The following is a 21,999-nucleotide window of genomic DNA, read 5'->3' as shown; positions in this document are numbered from 1 at the left end:
CTCCTTATATTTTTAGATTGGTATCTTTCTAAAATGTATCTACTTACGCTAAAAAAGCCTGCTACCTTAACGCCACCACTTGTATTCTAGTAAGTAGAAATGGCACTTTTCTCACTCATGAAAAGGCACTCCTTGAATTGAACCAATCGTAGTACCGTTCAGTAAAAGGACAAATTTAATCTTAAATCCATTTTAACGTAAACTTAAGCACATTTTAAAAAATCAGGCTAGGATTAAGCTACGCAATCTTGTGGCCACTTCCTAATATGCAACACATTCATTAAGACATTAGAATGGGTTTGGTGAACATGACTACAACCATGGACTCTTTTTGCCTACTCATCTTTTTTAAGGGTATATCAAATCAATTTCATTATTAGAAAAGCAATTTTTTTTTTTATTCATGGAACTTTTTTCCCCAATCATACTATATTAGGACATCCTAGAATGGGATCAACTAGAAGCAGTCTGAAAAACATCTGTTAAATGTATAAAGATGTCAGATCCTCAGATCCATCTGCTTTTCTTTACAAATTCATTTCTACAGAAATGGCAGAAGTGAACAAAAACAAAAGTACTGACAAAATTTAATTTCTTAACTATTCAGTATAAATCTGTTCTCTCTAATTCTTTGCAGAGTTTAGTTTGAGTGTGCTGTATCTGTTTGCAGTGGTATACATCCTCCAATTTTACACACAACCTTTACTTAGTCCTGACAGGTATTTGCTCCCTTTTATTTAAGATGCCTATTTTAGATGCCCTGAGAGATTAAATACTTTTGAAATACACTTTTTGGAGATCATGTAAATTATTACTGATAGGCTTCAAAGGACTATTTTGTTTGCTATAACAGTGGTTAGGTTTATCTGGTCAGGAGGATGGATGAATTTAGTTCATTGCTTTGTCAGCAGCTGAACAAATTCAAATTGAGAGTAAAATTTCCTACATGTTTTATATGGTGCTGAGCAAGTTACTTGTGCTTAATAGTATGAAGCCATAAAATATAATAATCTTAGAAAGAATTACCAAAGGAGAAATGTTAGCACTAAAAATGGCTAGTGCAATTAGTGTAATCTGGGATCTCAGAGGCAATAGAAAGAATTTGTGCTATCTGAAGAAAAATAAAGACATTTAAGATATCTCATTTTTAAAGAACAAAAGTCCAAAATCTTTTTGTGTAATGCAGAAAAGGAGGTAGATGGAAGAGGGAACATAAGTCAATTAGAAGCTCAGAACAGTGAGCTTAGCTGGTAGATCCTAATCACTTAAAAATCAAACATGTCAGTGTTAACAACTTGCCACATTAGAAAAAAAATCAATAAATAATAAGCACCTTGTAAAATAATTCAATTTTTTTTCCCAGCATCCTTTTATTTGAGTCAATTATGTTGTGATTTTTTTAAGTTCTAAAACCGTACATTTTTTGACATATAGACAAAAATACTGTGCTTCCTCAAAACAGTATTTGGGAATGAGTCACCCCAGAGTCTCTTTATACGTAAGGAGTATTATATAAAAATGAACTGCGTGAGTTGCCTTTATTGGAGAAATTGTTTTGCTTCTCACTCATGGGGAAAATAAAACAGGATGAATGTATAGGCATTTGGCAATTCAAGTACACCTATAACTACACATTTTGAGAAACAAGATAATAAATCCTAGTTGTATTTTTTATTTGAAATTAGAATGACTCAAATATCGGTTAACTGTATCTCTTTCTTGGCTTTGAATTTTCTATCTACTATTATAACTATTAATTTCTAAAGCAAGAAAATTCTTATCAAATTACTGTTTTTCAGACTTTTTTTTTGATTCTTTAAATAAATATTTGCAACATACTACAAGTTTCTAAATTTTTATCAAACTTCATTTTGACAGTTTTATTCTGAGAATGCTACTACACAATCTTTGTCATTTCAAAAATATTTTATTATAAGGCCCTTCTAATGAAAATGTTTGATATTTCATAATACATTGGTCTGGGTTTAGGTGCATTACTTTTCCTCTATATAAATAATAGGATAAAATTTTACACTGTCAATGAGTTAGTCATGGTAACACTTCTGCTGTCAGCTGACAAGTTGCAATTGGGAGAAGCAAAAAGAAAGCAACTTGTCTAAAAAGCAAGTGATTTTAGCAAGAGAGGGTTAGAGTGAAACAAAAAAATGTTGGTTTCTTTTGTATGGTGACCTCTTCATCATATTCCCATTTACTTCTGACCTGAAAAAATAATCCTACTAGACACAGTGAGGAAGGGAAGAATAGGAAAAAAAAAAAAAAGAGGAATTATGAGCATAATTAATCAACCTTTTCAAAATATGGAATAAACTTCATGCATTAATATCATGGATTTCTGAATTATGAAAGTTACCATTTTAATGGAAACCCCAGACTGGACATAGATTATAAAAGATTATTTCAGCAGTTTACCATGGATTAATAAAGGAATGGTGCCTGTAACAGGCAAAAAAATAAAAAGTGAAGTTGTAGCTTGACTGAAAAAAATGACAAAACTGTTAGCTTCAGTAAGCCCAAGATTTTATCTGATTTTTAGACCATGGGTTATGACAATCATCTTAATTTCTCAACATACATGTAATCTTAACTACACTTGAATGCCATGAGAATGATTCCCTGAGCTCAGTTTCCTATTGCTAAGCATACTACTAAGTTCCTCTAATGGGAAACAAAAAATACTGGCTAAATTAATGAAATAAATAAAAAGATACACAAATTATAGCAATACATTTTCCTGCAGTTGTAGTTCTATGAACTGTAGCACAGATTACAGAGGATTTATGTCTGCACTGATAAGCAGTTATTACTTAAATATATGGATTAAATTAAAGGTAAATAAATTTGCCTGAGACAGGCTAAGTAGAGAAAACTATAGTATCATAGAATGGTTTGGGTTGGAAGGGAACTTTAAACGCTATCTAGTCCAACCTCCCCTCCAATGAGCAGGGACATCTTCAACTACATCAGGTTGCTCAGAGCCCCATCCAACCTGACCTTCAATGTTTCCAGGGATGGGGCATCTACCACCTCTCTGGGCAACCTGTTCCAGTGTTTCACTACTCTCACAGTAAAATGATTCTTCCTTATATCTAGTCTAATTCAACCCTCTTTTAGTTTAAAATCATGACCCCTTGTCCTATCACAACAGGCCCTGATAAAAAGTCTGCCCCCATCTTTCTTATAAGCCCCCTTTAAGTATTGAAAGGTTGCACTAAGGTGTCCCCGCAGCCTTCTCTTCTCCAGGCTGAACAACAGCAACACTCTCAGCCTTTCCTCATAGGAGAGGGTGCTCCATCCCTCTGATCATTTTTGTGACCCTTCTCTGGACCCGCTCCAACGGTTCTATGTCTTTCCTGTGCTGAGGACTCCAGAGCTAGATGCAGTACTATAGGTGGGATCTCACCAGGGTGGAGTAGAGGGGCTATCACCTCCCTCGACCTGCTGGCCATGTTTCTTTTGATGCAGCCCAGGATACCGTTGGCTTTCTGGGCTGCCAGCGTACATTGTCAATATAGATAGACAGAGATATAGATCTTAATATCCAGTTTTATTAAAACATTGTGACTGGATCTGAAGAACCTCTTGCTACTTTAAAGGAAAATTTTTATGACCACAGGTAATTTGTGTCATATCTGATGTCACAGTAGCCTTGCAGTACCAACTGTGTCACTGGGTTAGGTACTGGGCTCAAAGTGAAAACAGACCCAAGCACTGACTAATGATTGGAGGAGTTTGAAGTTGATCTATGCCAGCTGCATTATGTCATGAAACAACCAAACTATATATGGTTGTTTGGTTTGGTTTTATTTCCCGAATCTATGTCATCTTCTACTTTCATCTGGACTATCATTTCCTTAAAGAACAAAAACCACCACTGTCCTTGCCAAAACCATAGAATACCATGTACAATAAATGTATTTTGATCCAGATACACAAGAAGAGATGGAGACACAAAAAGCTAAGCATTATGATGATTAAAAAGCAAACTGAGCCTGTCTCTTTGTCTCCCTGCTGAAACTGTCATAGGTCATCAAGATATGAATGTTTGCTTTCCTTTAAAGGGAACGCAAAATCTTGCTGAGCAAGCTGGAACATTGCTTCTAGAAGAACATATTATACAGTCTACAAACAACTTAAGATTTAATTATTAATATCTTGACAGAAAATGCTGTTAGTCAGGAGTTAATCACATGTAGTCGAGCCTATAAAGACTCAACACCATTAAGGATGGGCTTGTTATAGTAAGGAAAACCACACAAATTAGAACCAGAACAAAGAGCACTGGAGAATATAAAGAAAACCTACTGCATGGTATTGTATTTTATACATTTGGCATTTCTGCAATTTGCCACTTTTCTGTCTTTCCAGAAAATTCTAAAGAGAGTCATCTGTCCAATCACTATTGCCATTGACTGTTCAGAATAAAAATCACACTAGGTGGGTGTGAAGTTGTAAGAGTGTTCCCTACTTCTAAGACTATGTGGCAGAACAAATCTCTACAGGCAATAGAGAGATGTGCCCTCTTCATGGGCATACTTTATGAGCATTACCCTAATTAAGGTGCTCAGAATCATCTTTCGGAAGACTTTTCCTCTCTATTCATTGACTCTGTAGATAGGATCTAACTATAACTGTATATGTGTGTATGAAAACAAATACTGTACTGGGCCTGGCTACGACAGAGTTCGTTTTCTTCACAGCAGCTCGTATGGTGCTGTGTTTTAGATTTGTGACCAAACCAATTCTGGTAAGACACTAATGTTCTGGCATTTGCTTAACAGTGCTTGCACAGCATCAATGCCATCTCTGTTTCTCACTCTGCCCTGCCAGAGAACAGACTGGGAGTGTGCAACAGGTTGGGAGGGGACACAACAGGCAGATGATCCGAACTAATCAAAAAGATATTCCATACCATATAAAATCATGCTCAGCAATAAAAGGTAAAAGAGGGGGTTTAGGGACATTAACCATCTTTTGCTTGGGAACCAGCTGGGCATTGGTCTGCCTGTGGGAGGTGGTAAGTTATTGCCTTTGCGTCACTTGTTTTGTTTTGTTTAATTTCTCTCTTCTTCCCTTATCCTTCATTTACTAAACAATTTTTTTATCTTGGCCCACAAGTTTTCTTGCTTTTATTATTTCTTTCCTCTTCCCCCCCGTCACACCAGGAGGGGGAAGGAAGCGAGTGGTCAGCTGCATAGTGTTTAGCTACCCACTGGGATTAAGCCACAACACATACATGTTTATACAAACATATAGACTGATATACATATATATGAAAACCTAACCAAGTTATCTAAAGTAAGAGCCTCCAGTAAGGTGGCATGAATCTCCCTCACTGCAGTTAGATGAAAATTCAAGCAGACATTCCATTTTGTTAAACTGTTCAGATCCTGCAATGAGGGCTCAACAGTTTAACATTTTAGAAATATGCATGAATTAATGATGTTTTATTGTCACTAATGGGGTAAAAAACAAACAATGAAGATGAAGAACAAAGTCAACAGTAGAAGACCACAAAAAGTTCACACATTCAAATACTGAATACATGCATTTGAAAATACAGACACCGAATGGGTGTTATCTGCTGTCTTTTCATTTCCTGTTAATTTTCACATAAGTCTAGACTGCAAAAATATAAAATAAGAATTATAAAAAAATTTCACCTGAATATTTACAATAACTCATACTGTATTTTGAAATCCTCATTAATTACATTAAATATAACATGATTATATAAATTGCAAAACAAGACAGTGAACATTAGCAGTATTGCCCAGTAACAGTACACCTAAATGGGATGGAAAAAGGGTTATCAGCTATGTGACCTTTGGCAAATTACATCATCTTGGCTTCAGGTTTCTACATCAGTAAAATAAAGATTCCAATTCAACACAATCTCAGTTGTAAAAAATTTCAACCTATGGATTAAACAATCCACAGATTTATAAATCTTAGATAGTATATGCCTTATGCCTAACATATTTTTAAAAATTAAAAAAAAAAACCCACAGATTTATAAATCTTAGATAGTATATGCCTATGCCTAACATATTTTAAAAATTAAAAAAAAAAAAAACAAAACACCTAAAATGATTATTTTTCCTTTTAAACCATAAAGTTCATTGTGCTAGCTCCTACTTACCTTGGTATGTCAACTTAAATCCTTGTCTGTTTTCTGAGTGATCGCTGTAAAAATGGACAAGTGTTTCATGAGTAGTACTTAGCAAAGGTGATGGGAGTTCCATTCCACTAAACTGGCCGATCATAGAGCTGGTGTGGTAAGGCCCATTCTGAATTTCAAGGAAGTCATGATTTGCTTCAGTAGAGAAATTCAGAAACCGAATGTGTGCACCTACAGCATTAAGAAAGGAAGAAAAATTTAAACCAGAGTTTTTAGAACTCATGTTGCTTAATACTACAGCATGCAAACACACACAAAAAAGATGTCATAATAACTATTATAGGCACAATATTGATACTTTGGTCACCATTCAAAGTGGGATGCTTAAATTACAGAAATAGACTCTAAGTATTGCAAAAGTTGGAGCTTCTAATTTTTTGGTTCCAAATAAGTATCATAACCACACATGAAGGGGCCAAAGAAACAAAGTCACAAAGTCAACAACCAGATATTTGTCAGGTTCCTAAAACAGCCAACAGGAACACTCAAGGGAGGGGCATGTCACAAATCCTGCTGTGTCATGGCATGGTCAAGACTCTGACGAAAGAGCGTTACTGTAGCTGGGCCAGGCTTCTCACAGGGGCTCAGGATCAGCTCAGCACCCAGGAAGGTTACTAACAGTGACCTTTCAGAGGCAGAAATGTGTACCTACCTAGTTCCAACTATCTACCCTACCTTGTTTTTCCATACTGAAGTCACCTATATATGTCACCTCTTCCCTCCACCTTGGGCCAGTGTGTCTTTAGAGCCATACTACTCTGTATGCAGCACTGTAAGATGCACTGAACTCCAGACTGGTGATAGGTACTTACTTAAGATCATTTACCACAAAACCTCTCCATAAGGCAGGTGGCTGAACCAGGCCTTTCTCACAAAATGAAAGGGAGAGAAATGACTCGCAAAATGCTGAACAGTCAGAATTATAAACCTAATCTCATGGGAAGAGCTGGGTTTAAGTTCTGGCACTATGTTTGGGTTTGTGTAGGAAGGTCATGGTAGTGGGGGGCCCTGCAGGGGTGGCTTCTGTGAGAAGCTGCTAGAAGTTTTCCCTGTGTCTGCTGCTGGCCAAGGCCAAGCCAATCAGCGACACTGGAAGCGCCTCCGTGATAACATATTTAAGAAGGAAAAAAACCTGCTGCGTCTCAGTAGCCAGAGAGAGAAGTGAGAGGATGCAAGAGAGAACAGCCCTGCAGACACCAAGGTCAGTGCAGAAGGAGGGGCAGGAGGTGCTCCAGGCGCCGGAGCAGAGATTCCCCTGCAGCCCGTGGTGAAGACCATGCTGAGGTAGGCTGTCCCCCTGCAGCCCATGGAGGTCCATAGTGGAGCAGAGATCCACCTGTAGCCTGTGGAGCGGGTGGATGCCTGAAGGGAGGAGGCTGTGACCCTGTGGGAAGCCTGGGCCAGATCAGGTTCCTGGCAAGCCATTGCGGACCTGTGGGGGAAGGAGCCCACGCCGAAGCAGGTTTGCCGGCAGAACGTGTGGACCCTGCGGGGAACCGACGCTGGAGCAGTCTGCTCCTGAGGGATTGCACCCTGTGGAAATTATGGGCCCATGCTGGAGCAGTTAGTGAAGAACTGCAGCCCGTGGGAAGGACTCACGTTGGAGAAGTTCGTGGAGGACTGTGTCCCGTGAGAGGGACCCCTCGCATGAGCAAGGGAAGAGTCCTCTCCCAAGGAAGAAGAAGCGGCAGAGACAACGTGTGATGAACTGACCCCAACCCCCATTCCCATCCCCCTGCGCCGCTGGGGGGGAGTAGGTAGAGAAACTGGGAGTGAAGCAGTTTTTATCCTCTCCTTCTCTGATTTTGATTGATAATAAATTTAATTAATTTTATCAAGTTGAGTCTGTTTTGCCTGTGATGGTAACTGACAATCTCTCCCTGTCCTTATCTCGACCCACGAGCCCTTTGATCTACTTTTCTCTCCTCTGTCCGGTTAACGAGGGGAGTGATAGAGTGGCTTTGGTGGGCCCCTGGTGTCCAGCCAGGGTCAAACCACTACACACTATTTCATATGGACTAAGGACTTGGAATTCAGACATCTCAAATTATGTGTATATATGGTATCAAAAGACGGATGGGGGATAAACACCTTGTTCAAAAGCCAAGTAGTATCAAGTAATTTGTAACTGTGCTGCTTGGGCCTAACCTTGCTCTGGTATAGTATGAAGAACTAGCTTGAATGGAATAAAACAGAATTGCTGAATGAGCCAACAAAGCAATGTAAAATATTCAATGCCTTAACTCTATGCGTAACATTCTTAAATAGCAGCATAGACATTCTTCATTCCAGGAGAGTTCCTCAGATTAATAACCAGAGTCAGTCATTCAATCAGTCTTGCTCTACAGCTCCTTTCTTTGCCTCTGTGGTTTGATATCTAATCATTTGTATAAAATGTTTTTTTTTTTTCCTACAGGAGAAACTAAATAAACTACCAAATAAACTGATTGTTACAGAGCACTGATAAGAATTACAAATAAGGGTTATTTAGCCCTAGTACCTTCTCCGACCTAGGCAGAGTGGGAGATAGGAAAACAAGTATTTCAGCTGCTGAATAAGAAAACTTACTCTGATGCTATCAATAGAAAGACACATACAGAACACATCACAGTCTCAATATCAGCCATCTCTTGTATGGTGCCTGATACAGTTAGTCAGACTTGAGCAAAGTCACTAATTTTACAATGCGCTCAGGATTTAAGATAAGGTAGGACAGCAAGCAGTGTGGAAATATCTTGACTTCAGTATCAGCATTTAGTGATTCCCACCAGAGACTGGGTGTCAGCAGCATGGAATTCTAAAGAATTGAGCAGCCACTCAGTATTTTACTTAAGTTGCTAAAGTGACAAGCAGATAATTCAATCTGACATATGTAGAGAGACCCAAAATCAGTGTTTAGGTATTTAAATAAAAGAAGCCTGCTGTTCTGAAATAAGTCTCTGATGAGCCACAGAGTACCTTTAAAATTGAATCATTCATATTTAATTACTGAGAAGGAATTTATATGATTATTTGTAAATATTTAGTGTAGAAAAGCTTAGTATTTTAAAAGTAAAAAGTAGATTTACCAGTAACTTAAAAAATTAAACTGCCTAAAATAACCACATTTTAAACACAAATATAAATGTATTTTTTTTTCTAAAGGTTTTTCAAAGATGATAATTTCAATTAGAGGACAACCTGTATGTGTTACTCAAGCCTTAACTTTCAGTTGTCAATTGTCAATTTGGTATGTCAAAGAAAAAGTTTTCTACACTAAATCTTTTCTTACATAAAATTATACAGAATAATAGCTACAGAAAATAAATCATTATCTGGTCAAAATACAGTTATACTACTTCCCCCTCCAATCTCAACAGGATTTCCTCTCTTACTTGAATAGACTCTAAATAATGAGAATTCCAAGCTGAGTAAATCTTTTTTACAAATGTTAATCAATTAACAACTACATGAAATCATTGCAAAATCACTGTAACTCACTTGAAAAGATGTACTTTCCACCTGTTTAAAATGTTTGGATTTTAGTAGGGTTGTCTTTTACTCCATCAGTATATTTTCATGTAATGAAGAGGAGCACTATACTTTGGGACATGTTTAGCTCCCACAATTTTATTGTTGGACTTTGTTTAAGCACACCTGTGTGCTTGCACTAAATCAATAATATGAGCTTCATTCACTTACGAAGTTTGAATAAATGGTTGGGAATAAAGGAATACTAACTGAGAGATTAAATCACTGTGAGGTTAATTATATCAGTGGAATTTGAATCATTCATTACATGTTCATGAGTGTCCTCTGGATCAGTACCACATTAAGATCCTTTCAAAAAAAGAAATCCTGGAGCATTATTCAGTTTTGGAATTGTTTTTTTTATATTTCAGTGATTTCCTGTATTTATTTTGACAGAATAGAATTAATGTAGACAAACAACTCTTAGGTAGACAAGTTTATACTTGTAACCAAAATAGTATCCAAGATTTTGCAGTGGAAGTTCTTGTGAAACATCACATCAATCACAATGTTTAAACCTGGTATAAAGACATTATCTGTGGATTATCTGACAGAGACTTTGGGGAAAAGATCCATGTAGCAACTTTGTGTTAAAAAAAAGTCCTCTTCCAGTATTTTTGAAAGCAATGATAGATCAATGGTATGAACATCTTGTACCTGTTAAATTCCTTGCCAAACAAAATCATAATCTTTTCTATTTCTAGAATTACCACTACCAGAGACTTTGTGATATGAGAGGGATAATAATAGGATACAAGACACTCTTGCATAATTAGTCCATGAAACATTGCCTACATAGAAAACCTTAAAGAAAAAGAGCAATTGTGAAAAATATGAAGGACTGTTTTTAAAAGGCAGTATTGTAGTAGCCTAATTAGGATGACATTGCTCCAGAACAGTTGCTTATCCTTTGCATTTTCTGCAAATGTAGCTTTAGAATGCCGAACTTAGCCAAGGATGTCCTGGCTATGGTCATCCTAAGGCTATAAGGATATCTAAGGCTACTAAGGCTATCGATAAATGCGATGAATCAGTTTTACCAGGTACACACTGATAAAGGGCACTATTCTAAAGAGTAGCACAGTATTTCTACAAATTAACTTAGCATAATACACTCTATGTAAGTAGTACATGTTACTACAAAAATCCCTCTTATGAATACAATGGAAAGCATAGAAAATAAATTAATTTCCAGAGATGGGTGTAGTGAATTTAATAATAAGCTTTTAAAAATAATTTTCTTATTAGACCACTAGCACTGACTTCACGGTATGGGGCATAACATGTCACAGTGAGAAAACTTATTCCTTTTCTACTTCTGATAATGATAGAAGGTTGTGGCACTTATAGATCCCTTATTATCCATTACTACCTTCTCTATCTATTTATTATTTATTTATGACGATATTCTCTGTATGACAATAGATTTAATGCAAACGTAAAAGGTTTCTACGTTGGTAACTGTTATCTGGTGTTTGGAATATAGTTTTAGAATGTTTTTAACCAAATTTATAGTGCTATAAGTGAGGTTTTGTCCATTTTCATAGAACATAAGAAAAACTGTTAAAAAGTCACTTGGAGGACAATGAAAGGACATGAAACAGAAAGCCACTAATTAATTTAGATTTTACATCACCTATTTCATCTGATATATCTTCATGCAGCAGATTTCATTTGATCTGAAATCAGTTTCTGACACAGGCTGAATATTGCAAACAACAAGTTGCTTTGACAAAGATATATTTTTAAACTCCCAACCACTTTCAAATCAAAAGATAGTGCATAATTATGCAATGTTCACAATACATTCACTGGATAAAATCTATTTCATACTGGGAATTAGAATATTCTTATATATATTTAAATCTGATGATTACAAACAGTTGTTCTTCAAATGTAAGTTTACTTACCATATCCAATAGGCAATAAAATTTTCCATGTACAATCTAAGTTACTAGGGTAATTTCCAGGAAAACCTGGGCTCAGGATCACACCACCCATGTTTGTCAGCGTTCCTCCACATTTAGCTATTAAAAATAAAAAGAAAGTCACTGTATCTTTTAATAATTTTATCTATTAATATATTTGGCATATTATTAATTCAAAAACAGATTTTCCATTTTATCCCCATGACCCAAACAGTGAAATTTCTCACAGTCAAAACATTCCTCATGAAGGAGAAAAAAGAAAAAAGATTTTGAGTTAGAGCAAAATCCTAACTTAATGCAATATATTCAATGTGATTTTTACTGGAAATGTGAAGTTGCATATATAGACTGGGCATCCCATTGCCTCAGCTTGCCTATTACAGTTAAAACATCTAGTGTTATGTTGAGATAAGCTTCATAATCAGGAATTAAACTGAATTACGACATTGATCCATGATGAAGCTGCAGATCTGCTACTTAATATAGCTAAACTCACACTTGAGTTTAAAAACAAACAAACAAAACCCACCAAAGTTCTTTCTTTAATTCAGAAAGAGGATAAACTAGCTGCCTAACAGAATTATTCTCTGCTTACTATCTGCATGCTATTCTTCAGCAAATTCATGTGTTTGGAGATTGAAAAGCCATTTGCATCATTTAAGATGACACAAAACTAAACTATAAATATGTGAAGCAACTTGAAAAGAAGTGGCTGAGTTTACATCTTTCCTAGGACAATAATATAAATAATATAAAGAGTAACTTTAAGAAATCAAATTAAAATCTTGTAATTTATATTTATTATTTGAGGAATCACTACTTTAAAGCCTATAAATTGTCATGCCAAGTGTTACAATGATATATGATCTGGTAACAGAATTGTTATACTGTGCATTGTGATAATTGTACTGAAAAAATGAAAAGAAACTACTGGTTAGGTAACACAAGAAATTGAATCAAAATAGGAAAAACTCCACTGAAAAGCTGAGCAATCAGTCTCAAACTTCTCAAATATCTCTACCTCCCTGCGATGTTAAATGCATTATTGAAAAGAACAGATTTTTGTTTGCATTACTAGAAAAATCAACATTTTAAGGGTTGAAGGCAGGGGAGGGGGAGTCATGTTTTAAGGGTCTGTTTGTTTTTTGGGGGGCTATTTAGCTTCCAGGACAACAAAATTTCATTAAATAAAGAAGAAAAAAAAAAAAAAAAAACAAACCAAGAAACAATGAGCATGTTGCTTGCAAATAGGAACTATATTTACTATACAAGGTGAAAGATTAGTACAAAAACCCCTCCCACCCAAACTGCAAAATACACCTACCTGAATAAATTTTCCATTTCTAAAATTGATTTGAAGAAACTGCACTGCTTTCTTATTAATCAGAAGTGACTGCTTCTGTAGAAGTTGATTATACAAAATAATATATGGGCCCAACTTGACAAGGAATCTTTAAAACCATTTCACATTCACATTGCTCGATATCATCCCAATCTTTTAAATTCCTCTTAGATATGAAGCTAAAAGGAACAGCTTTTGCTGGCTGAATGTTAAATCAAAAGCATTCACTGAAGAATGTATTTCAAAGCTGAAGTGACAGAATGATATGATGGAGCTGTGCTTCTCTCCTCTCCTTTCCTGCTTTTACTTAAAATAGCATGCCAAAAGACACCAGAATCTTGACTCTCTTAAACTTTGTTTAATCATGAAACAATATAGTACAACAAGATTATTATCTACAAAGGGAAAACTCAGATTTGTTGGGTAAGGCTTTAGTGTGCTTAAAAGGGCAATTCTTTTTAGTTTTGCTTTTTTTAACTCAGCATAATTTAACAGCTTTCTCAGATGAAAAGAGCCAGCCTTTTCTGGATCCCTAAAACTCTTTTTCATTCCACCACCCCTGAAAGCTTGGCTTCACAGCTGCTCTCCACTGCTAACAAACTGCCTGCTTCTTTGAGGAGTGTCTTCTGCTCCCTCTATGACCTGTCTTGTTCTTGAGAAGGTTTGCATGCTGCAAAAGGAATGTGTTAACTCATTCTCCCTTCTGAAGAAGATTCAGCCTGATTCAAAGCAGAGTATTCAGCACAAGCTAAACAACGGTAAACATCTGGGTTTCCTCCTTTGCCCACTCTCACAGTATTTTTTTAAAATAGCATATACACTATACATAAAGAAAAAATTTATTGTAATTTTTCCATATTTTATAAATACAAATGGAAACTCAAAAAATTTTGAATTAAACAGAATTAGGTGAAGGAACAACAGGCATGACAAAGCCAGGATTTTCTTTTGACTGATGTTCAGAATACACTGAAAACAAGTAAGTATGCATACCAATGCAGAGAGGGGATGGATAGTTCCAGCGTCGAACTGTTCCTGGCATACAAGAAATATGAGAACGACCCTGTTTGGAAAGGGCAAAATATTAGATTACAGATACTTATTATTCCAAGAAGGTAGAGCTACAGAGAACCTCCTGGATCATCTTATCTGTGTCTTTTCGTACATCAATCAACTGCTTTATAATTACAATTATGAATTTGTTAAACTCTATTTTCAAATACTTCACACTCTATGTTCTTATTTTCCTACTGGATAAATGTTCTAAACCACTCTTTCTTTGGTAACTTCTTCACATTTGTGACTAAATATAAGGCTTGTTACAAGACAGAAGCAGCTGACTATGTGCATTCATACGGTCAAATCGGTTCACTCCCTATTTCAGTTCCGGGGTTTTCATCCACAGTTTAAGCTTACTAGTTCATTTTCAGGCTGCAATCTGGAGTGAATCAGTCATTGCTCTGAGTGAGTAGCAGAGACGCAGAGAGGAATGTGTTCCACATCTGCTTGCTACAGATGGTTTAGATGTGGGCCATGCCAAGACAGTCATCCACAGTTACCAGCAGGCCTTGAACTCTCACATGGCCTCACAACATGACCCACAGCATACCTGCAACATCTTGGCAGATCGCTATAAAAGTACAAGTGCCCCTTTATTTAGCTGTCATGTTTAATTTACTCTGCCTATTTTTAAGAAACTTCACAAGAACCAAGCAGAATCATGTGGTAGCTGGAAGTGACCTGCAAAGCCTATTGCCACACACTTCAGGGTAGCTGCCCAGGAACAACTGCAAAATGCTCCCAGCTTTGATTGCACTGGCAACAGTTCAAGTTCAAAACTTAAGAGTAGCACAAACAAAAGTATTTTTCTTTTTTTGTCAATTCTGTCCTCTAAAGAACTCAGTTTGTGCATTCTGCTATTGGAATGTGAAAGCTGAATAAACTGTCAGGAGTGAAAGAATCTGATATAAAGATTGAGCCATGGGACTGAGAGCAAGGTTTAGTTCCTGTTTTAATCACTTGGAAATACAAACTTGGGCGAGTCAATATATCTTGTTTATTTTTATTAAGTGTGTTAAGAGTCTAATATTTAGTAAGGTAGCACATTTTATTAATATTATATGAAAATTTATTTAGATATTTTATGTCCATAGCAATCAAATTCTTATAAAAATATGGAAAAGATAGAATAAGTAAACTACAGTACAGGAAAATCCATTTGCTGAAATTACTTCCGCATCATTTGGTATGTTTACAAAAACGAAACTACACTTGAATAAAGCTTGAATAAAGTTCATATAGAACTGTATGGAATTGTATGGACTAAAACTACTTTATTTAGTCATTTAGTTAAGTATATTTAGACGATCAGCTCCTGAAGGACAAATTAAAGCATTTTCAAAAATGGCTTGAAAGGAAAAAAAGTAAAATTCAGTTTTCATTAAAATTATGAAAAATTGAATTAGCTTTTTTCTTATAAAAATACTACAAATTCCTAACAATTCAATAAAATATTTTTTTTAAAAGCAAGCTTTTTATTTTAAAGAAAAAAATGTGCATGCACTTACTGTGTCATCTTAGTTATTTGCAAAATGGATGACCTTATGAATAATTTACTTAATGCAATATTCCCTGTTTTATTTTATTCTCTCTTCCTAGTCTTCTATAATTGCATGTCTCTGATGTGAGTCAGAAGGAAGCCATAATTTAACTACCACAATCAGGAAAAAAAGGTAAAATGGCCTATAAAAGATCTTTTGAAAAATAAAATTAAATGATTCCTCTGGCTTCAAGCCTCTTCCCAACAAGAGCACACTGTGATTCCAGTCTTTTAAAGTCCCCTCCTGGGGGGAGACACTTAATCCTACAGCTAGCAATTACCTTTCTTATGCATCTCCAGGTAGTATTTTGAGCTCTATGACTTTTCTAGTAAGTCACAATTATAAACTAATCCACACCTGATTGTTATTGCTAGCTGTGAATATGTTCTCTGAAGACTGAGGGTAAATTCACAGCTAGAGTGAAAAAAAACCCCAAAAACCTATCTGCAGTTATGCTGATCTATACTTGTTGAATTGCAAACACACCATGGTTCCTCATAGAACCTTATTTTCATTATTATTTCTCTTTATTTTAGAGTAATTTTTACTTGTCCTGTCTGAACAACGCACTATACATACATGTGTATGCACTTTCTTACAGCAGAGTCCATACAGCGTAGAAATCCTCAATGATATTTTAGAAAGATTCAAACTCTTTTCTATTAAACTTAGGTATTTATGGTCTTGCCTTTTACACTTTAGACTAGATAATGAAGCTAGGCTTTTTTATAAGTCAGATTCCACAGTTAGGATTAAATTTATATATGTATAGAAATAGGGGTACCATGTACAGTTAGAAAAAATACGCTATGAAATTTTAAGAAAGTATTTCATTATAGAATCCTGTAAGTATAAAAACAAAAGTGCAGTTAGACATATTCAAGGACTACAGAAAAGACTTGCATACAGACAAAGAACATGTGGTTTTGTGATGATATACACAGTGTATTAAGGTTTAGCATTAACACAGAGCAGTTTCTTACGTGCACAGCTCTTCCTCACAAATATATGATTGCTTTATATTAATACTGTATTTATGAACTCACATTTCTTATTTTTTTCTAAGTAAAAATAGATTCAAAACATCAGCTCAGGAATAACTGTGTATCTTCAAAAGGTCTCCTGTACTCATTCCAACTAATTCTGAAGTATTCATACTCTACTATTATTGCTCCACCTCAGTATTTCAGGAGTACTGTTTTAAATATGGTCAGAAAAATCAATGATGCTGTATCTTGAGGCTTTATCTATTTCTAAGCCATGTCATAAAAATGGAATCATCCCCTTTTTTCATATGCAAAATTCAGACACAATGCAATATGATGGGCAATACAAGTAGGAGTTACCCCACCAAATCTAAGCAGTTTAAAGTTGGATATCCATGTGAACCTTTTGATATCCTAATCAGTGAAGAACGATGATACTTTCAGAGAAAGGTACCTGTCCTGACACAAAATCTTAGTATGGATCATCCTTGGAGGTGTGTGGCTGTTTATCACTAGTGTCACAATGAGAGCCTAAACAGCTGGCTTTTAGATGGAATAAATTGGATTTGATGCTATTCCATCACTAGAGGAAACAGATAGTATACGGTAAGTTTTTCACTTTTTTCTATCAGATCATTGCTATAGGCTTACCCAACAATCAGATGTTCGCCTATATATATTTCAGTCTTTAACAACTCAGAAGCACTGGCATGGATCACAGCAATGAAGTGCTAAAAACCTATTGGTAATTATATAAACAGCAATTATATGACAGCCCCACCAGCATCACCATAAGATCCTGATCCTTTTGCCATAAGGTGGAACTGAGTAAAAATACATAAAGAATCCCACATAGCTTTTCTACAAATATTCAAAATAGGAATCATTCTCAAAGAAGCAAAAAACGGTATTACTTTTCATTTATTCCAGCAACTCTTTAAACATGATTGTATTTACTGTTGTGTAACCAACTTTATTATAACCTGACTTCCAGATAGATTCTGCACTGAAATAGAATGTCCTGAAGTCTAGGGATTAATAATAATAAATTTAGTTCAATGCATGCAAAAAAGGACTACAAGAACATAGAATCTACATCTCTACTAGCGGAAGTGCTTGGACTTGTTTTCTGGCTTTGAGGTCAAATACAGATTCTTTGTATATCTACCTCCTTAACTTTTTTCTTCCAAATTCACCTCCAAAACAAAGTGTCACAATCCAAACTGCTTATCAGGAATGGTCTCTGGCTTGTAAAAATTACTGAACTGTGATACTTCACCTAGGCCAAAACAATGTCAGCACCCCATTCTAACAAATTAATAGCACTGAAGATCAAATTTCAGTTCTTATACCTTTGCCTTGTCTATAGCAATATGGATGTATCTGTAGAGTATGGCATTTTATCGTATACCTAGTTCAATGCTACTTGGTTAATGGTTCACTAGCAGTCTTTAAATGGAAGTCAGAATCTATTTGGGACTCAAGAATAGCCAGTCCTTCTGAAGGGACTGTATAATAAAGATATGATATCAAATCTTGTATATCTCTCATTTTCTTACTGACATTACTGCTACCTAAAATGGGAAAGACGAAATAGAGAAAATAAAGCTAATGAAGTCCAAAAGTTAAAGGTTTTAAACCAGTAGGTATTTTCAAAATAATATTAAATTTTCCTTTGCTGGAAAGACAAAAACTTAGGTAGTCTACATATGAATCATCAGCTGGGTTGTAAGCAATCCTCAAACCATTAAATGAGCAGCGAGTGTTCAGGATTGGTAGAGTAGGCTTTATGTGCACAAGCATTGAATCTTTTCCAATTAGTAGAATACTAATTAGTATGAGAGAATCTTTTTTGCTATGCATATGGGATGCTTCTGATATAGGCTGTTTCAAGTCATGCTATAAATGTAAAAAGCATGGATTAGACTTGACCCTATATCCGTAATATGTGACTGAAAAGGTAAGCATATTGCTGATTACCTAGGAAGACTTTTCAGGCGCAAGTGTTCCCACAGCTAGCCTAGAGCTAAGATGTTCAGTCTGAATCCTGTCTGAATTTTAGGAGAATGGTAAGGCATACTGAGACCAAAGAATACACCTGTATATGCTGAAGGAGCACTGAATTGGCAAACCTCTTAAAGGTTTATCCTTCTCTAGAGCAGAAGTGGTGATGTTTTGCTTTCTCTGATACAGTGGTATGTTTTTACATTTTCTTGAACGGGACCTATTACCACCCAAAAGGTTCTGAACTCAGATGCTTTCAATGTATTGCACCAGTGGTGGGATATATGTAAATGAATTAGAGGAACTAATGAGGGAAAATAAAAGCTTTCAGTCTTAAATTTACATAGTGCTGTGACATTTACAAACAGCGGCTCAATACCATGGGAAACTAAACCGGTGTGTGAACAGTGAACATCCCCAATTTGAGGACTAATTTGTAACATTTCTTTCCTTGAAAGATTTTTAAGAGTAGATTTGGAATGAATAAAATCCGCCTTAGAAACTAAATTCTACAATTTTCAAGCAGAATATGAAATCCCATGATGTATTTCTACCACTGTGGTTAACATTTCACCTAGAGGAACCACTGCCAAAACCAGAAAAACAGAGTACAGTTTCAGTAAGCATAGTACTAAAATAATTTTCTGGAGAAAACATTTTAACCATGTTATTTCCTTGCCCATTTTGATGGCTTTTACTGCTCACAAGATTTGACAACCCAGATTTACCAAGAGCCAGACATGTTACATATTCATAGCTTTATAGTGTGGGAGTACTCACATAGGCTCTACTTAAATCACCTCTATGGACACATTACAGAATCTTCATTAAAATAGGTTCTGGGTGGGCCTATTGCCATTTTGTTGCAATTATTCCACAGTGTATAATTTGAAGAAAAAAGATAGAAAGAAATACCTGTAATGTATATCCTGGCTCACACTGAAATGACAAAACATCATTCACCATATATCTATCTCCCGATTTGATCCCATTGCTAGGAATTACTGGTTCTGGACAGGCAGCAAGGCCTACAGCTGAGGAAAGTAAACACAAAGATTGAAAAAACATAGATAAGTGGACAACAGCTCTTCATTGATACTTTCTGCTCTAATGAATTCTTTCCACAGCATTGTTTTTTTTAAGACAACATTAATTAAAAAAAATAAAAAAATTCAACATTAAACTGAAATTTTGGTTAAAACAGAAGTTTTCAGAACTGCCCTGTGGAATACAAATGGTATAATTGAAACACAAATATTATATACTGTGACTGTACCAATACTATGTCATGTTGCTATCACATATTATGCTATTTTATTGTCTTCAACCAGTATGGTAATTCTAGTATATTAAAGAGTGCTTCCCCCCGCCCCCGTTCTTTTCTTTCCTTTCTTATCCTTATGAGATAAGAGAGAATACACTTTATGCATTCTCTCTCATTTCAACAACAGATGAGCAGAACTACTGAGGTTAGGTGGTAGAGTCTTTCGGAACAGTAGCTAAAGGCCATGGGTGTTCTTATGTGTAGACAACTCCATTGACTATAAAGAAGTTCAGACATCTGAAATTTAGTACTCTTAACCCCAAAATAAATCTTTAATAGGTGTGACAGGACAGTCTGTTCTTTACTATTTTTAAGCTGGGTCTTAGCAAAAAGAACATTAGTTTTACACAGATTCTCCATGATTAGTAATTTCTCAAATGTGTTCACCTCAATTTAGCAACTTGAAGTACTAGGTTCTGCTATTTGCCAAGTGCATATCTCTTTTCTTTTTTTCCTTGTGTGCTTATCTAAGGACTTTGTTAGTGAGTACAACTGAAAATTAAATATTATCTCTGCTTAAATGCTCCAAATGAACAAGACAGTTGAGAAACTGCTGATTAGATTTAATAATTCTGTGCTTTTAAGACTTTCTTTGCAAACAGAAAGACCAGGAGAATTATTTTGTTGTTTTATGGTCTGACAACAGAATCTCATTCTCCTTATAAAATTAAAAACTTTCTTTGAAGTCAAAAATCAATTTAAAATCTATAATATTAATTGTGAAGTCATTTATTAATTAGAGAAAGTAACTACTGAAACATAAACATGTAACTGCTATATTTTATGAAATATGATGTGTAGCATCCAGAGCAAAATGGAAATTATTTTCACAATGTGTGAGAACAGATCTTTATTAGAATAAAATTCTGTAAAAATCAGACTTTCTTGAGTGTGATATTGTGTGTCCTCCAGTTCACTTCTATGAAAAAATAACTGATTAAATGCTACAACTCTCATTGTCTTTTTGTGAAATCTAACCCCTTTGGTAAACAGTAAGTGCAACTTGATAGAGTGGTTAGTACACTCTATCAAGAGACTACATGATATTTGGCTTTACTCTGATATCTGACATTTTAGAGTATTTGTTCCAGATGTATCATCATGAAACAATATCTGATATTATTCACTGAGACCCCAGTCTTTCTATGGAAATACAATTTTCTTTCAGATGATGCTGTTTGCACATTTTGATACAGACAGGGTTTTGACTTTATGCCCTAAACCTTTACATATCTACTTTTCATCACTCAAATATAAACACCTTACAAATCTTAAATACATGCATAAGAATTTTGTGTTTCCTACTTTACCAACTTAGTCAGTTTTTTGCAATGTTTAGTGGAAGCAAATGTATTTTTCCTAATGAAGCACACAGAAGTTTGAAATAGCTTTTATACTTTCACCTGAGAATGATTGCCAAGCCTTTTTTTTCTTTCCTGGAAATACGTTCCATAATCCTATATGTTCTTTCTATGTCCTGTGTCCTTGAGGGGGCCACATTTCACTTTTTTCAGGAATGAACAGTGATAATGGCAAGCCATTTTAATGCTGAGTGACAGCTATGAAGGTATGAAGGGCAATCTTCATCACAACTGATGCAAGAGTTATTAAACTAACTTTTTTAATTAGCACATAAAGAATTATTTAATAGTTGCAAGCTACAGGATCTCCCTGAAGTAGTTCCCAGTGCACAGTGTAGTTTAATGCCATCAAGCCGTATAGGGGCAGAATCCATTTGTATTTCTGGAGTGACAGGGGGATCTCAGGAGCTGACTGTATTGGAGCCCGAAATGAGCCTAACCAGGAATGAGTGGCAAAAGCACCGCATTGTAACTGGCCCAGATGCTCCGTGCATCCTTGGCATAGACTACCTCAGGAGAGGGTATTTCAAGGACCCAAAAGGGTACCAGTGGGATTTTGGTATAGCTGTATTGGAGGCAGAAGAAATTAAGCAGCTGTCTACCTTGCCTGGTCTCTCAAAGGACCCTTCGGTTGTGGGGTTGCTGAGTGTTGAAGAACAAGTGCCGATTGCCACCACAACAGTGCACAGGCGGCAATATCGCACCAACCGAGACTCCCTGATTCCCATCCATAAGCTGATTCATC

At 35.7% G+C, this 21,999-nt stretch overlaps 1 protein-coding gene across 1 annotated transcript in view; it reads right to left on the bottom strand.

Annotated features, from left to right (window-relative positions):
- Window positions 1-21,999, bottom strand: part of CSMD1 (CUB and Sushi multiple domains 1) — a gene marked incomplete at its 5' end in the record, with an annotated part of 480,927 nt that overhangs the window by 143,066 nt on the left and 315,862 nt on the right. The window contains 4 exons of the mRNA XM_009646490.1: window positions 6,161-6,370; window positions 11,620-11,736; window positions 13,973-14,042; window positions 19,485-19,603. Coding sequence (XP_009644785.1) covers window positions 6,161-6,370; window positions 11,620-11,736; window positions 13,973-14,042; window positions 19,485-19,603 — 516 coding nt within the window. The remainder of the gene's footprint in view (window positions 1-6,160; window positions 6,371-11,619; window positions 11,737-13,972; window positions 14,043-19,484; window positions 19,604-21,999) is intronic.

The sequence above is a fragment of the Egretta garzetta genome, unplaced genomic scaffold (assembly GCF_000687185.1).
Source record: "Egretta garzetta isolate BGI_Z169 unplaced genomic scaffold, ASM68718v1 scaffold601, whole genome shotgun sequence".
NCBI lineage: Eukaryota > Metazoa > Chordata > Aves > Pelecaniformes > Ardeidae > Egretta > Egretta garzetta.
This window is presented reverse-complemented; position numbering and strand designations above follow the sequence as displayed.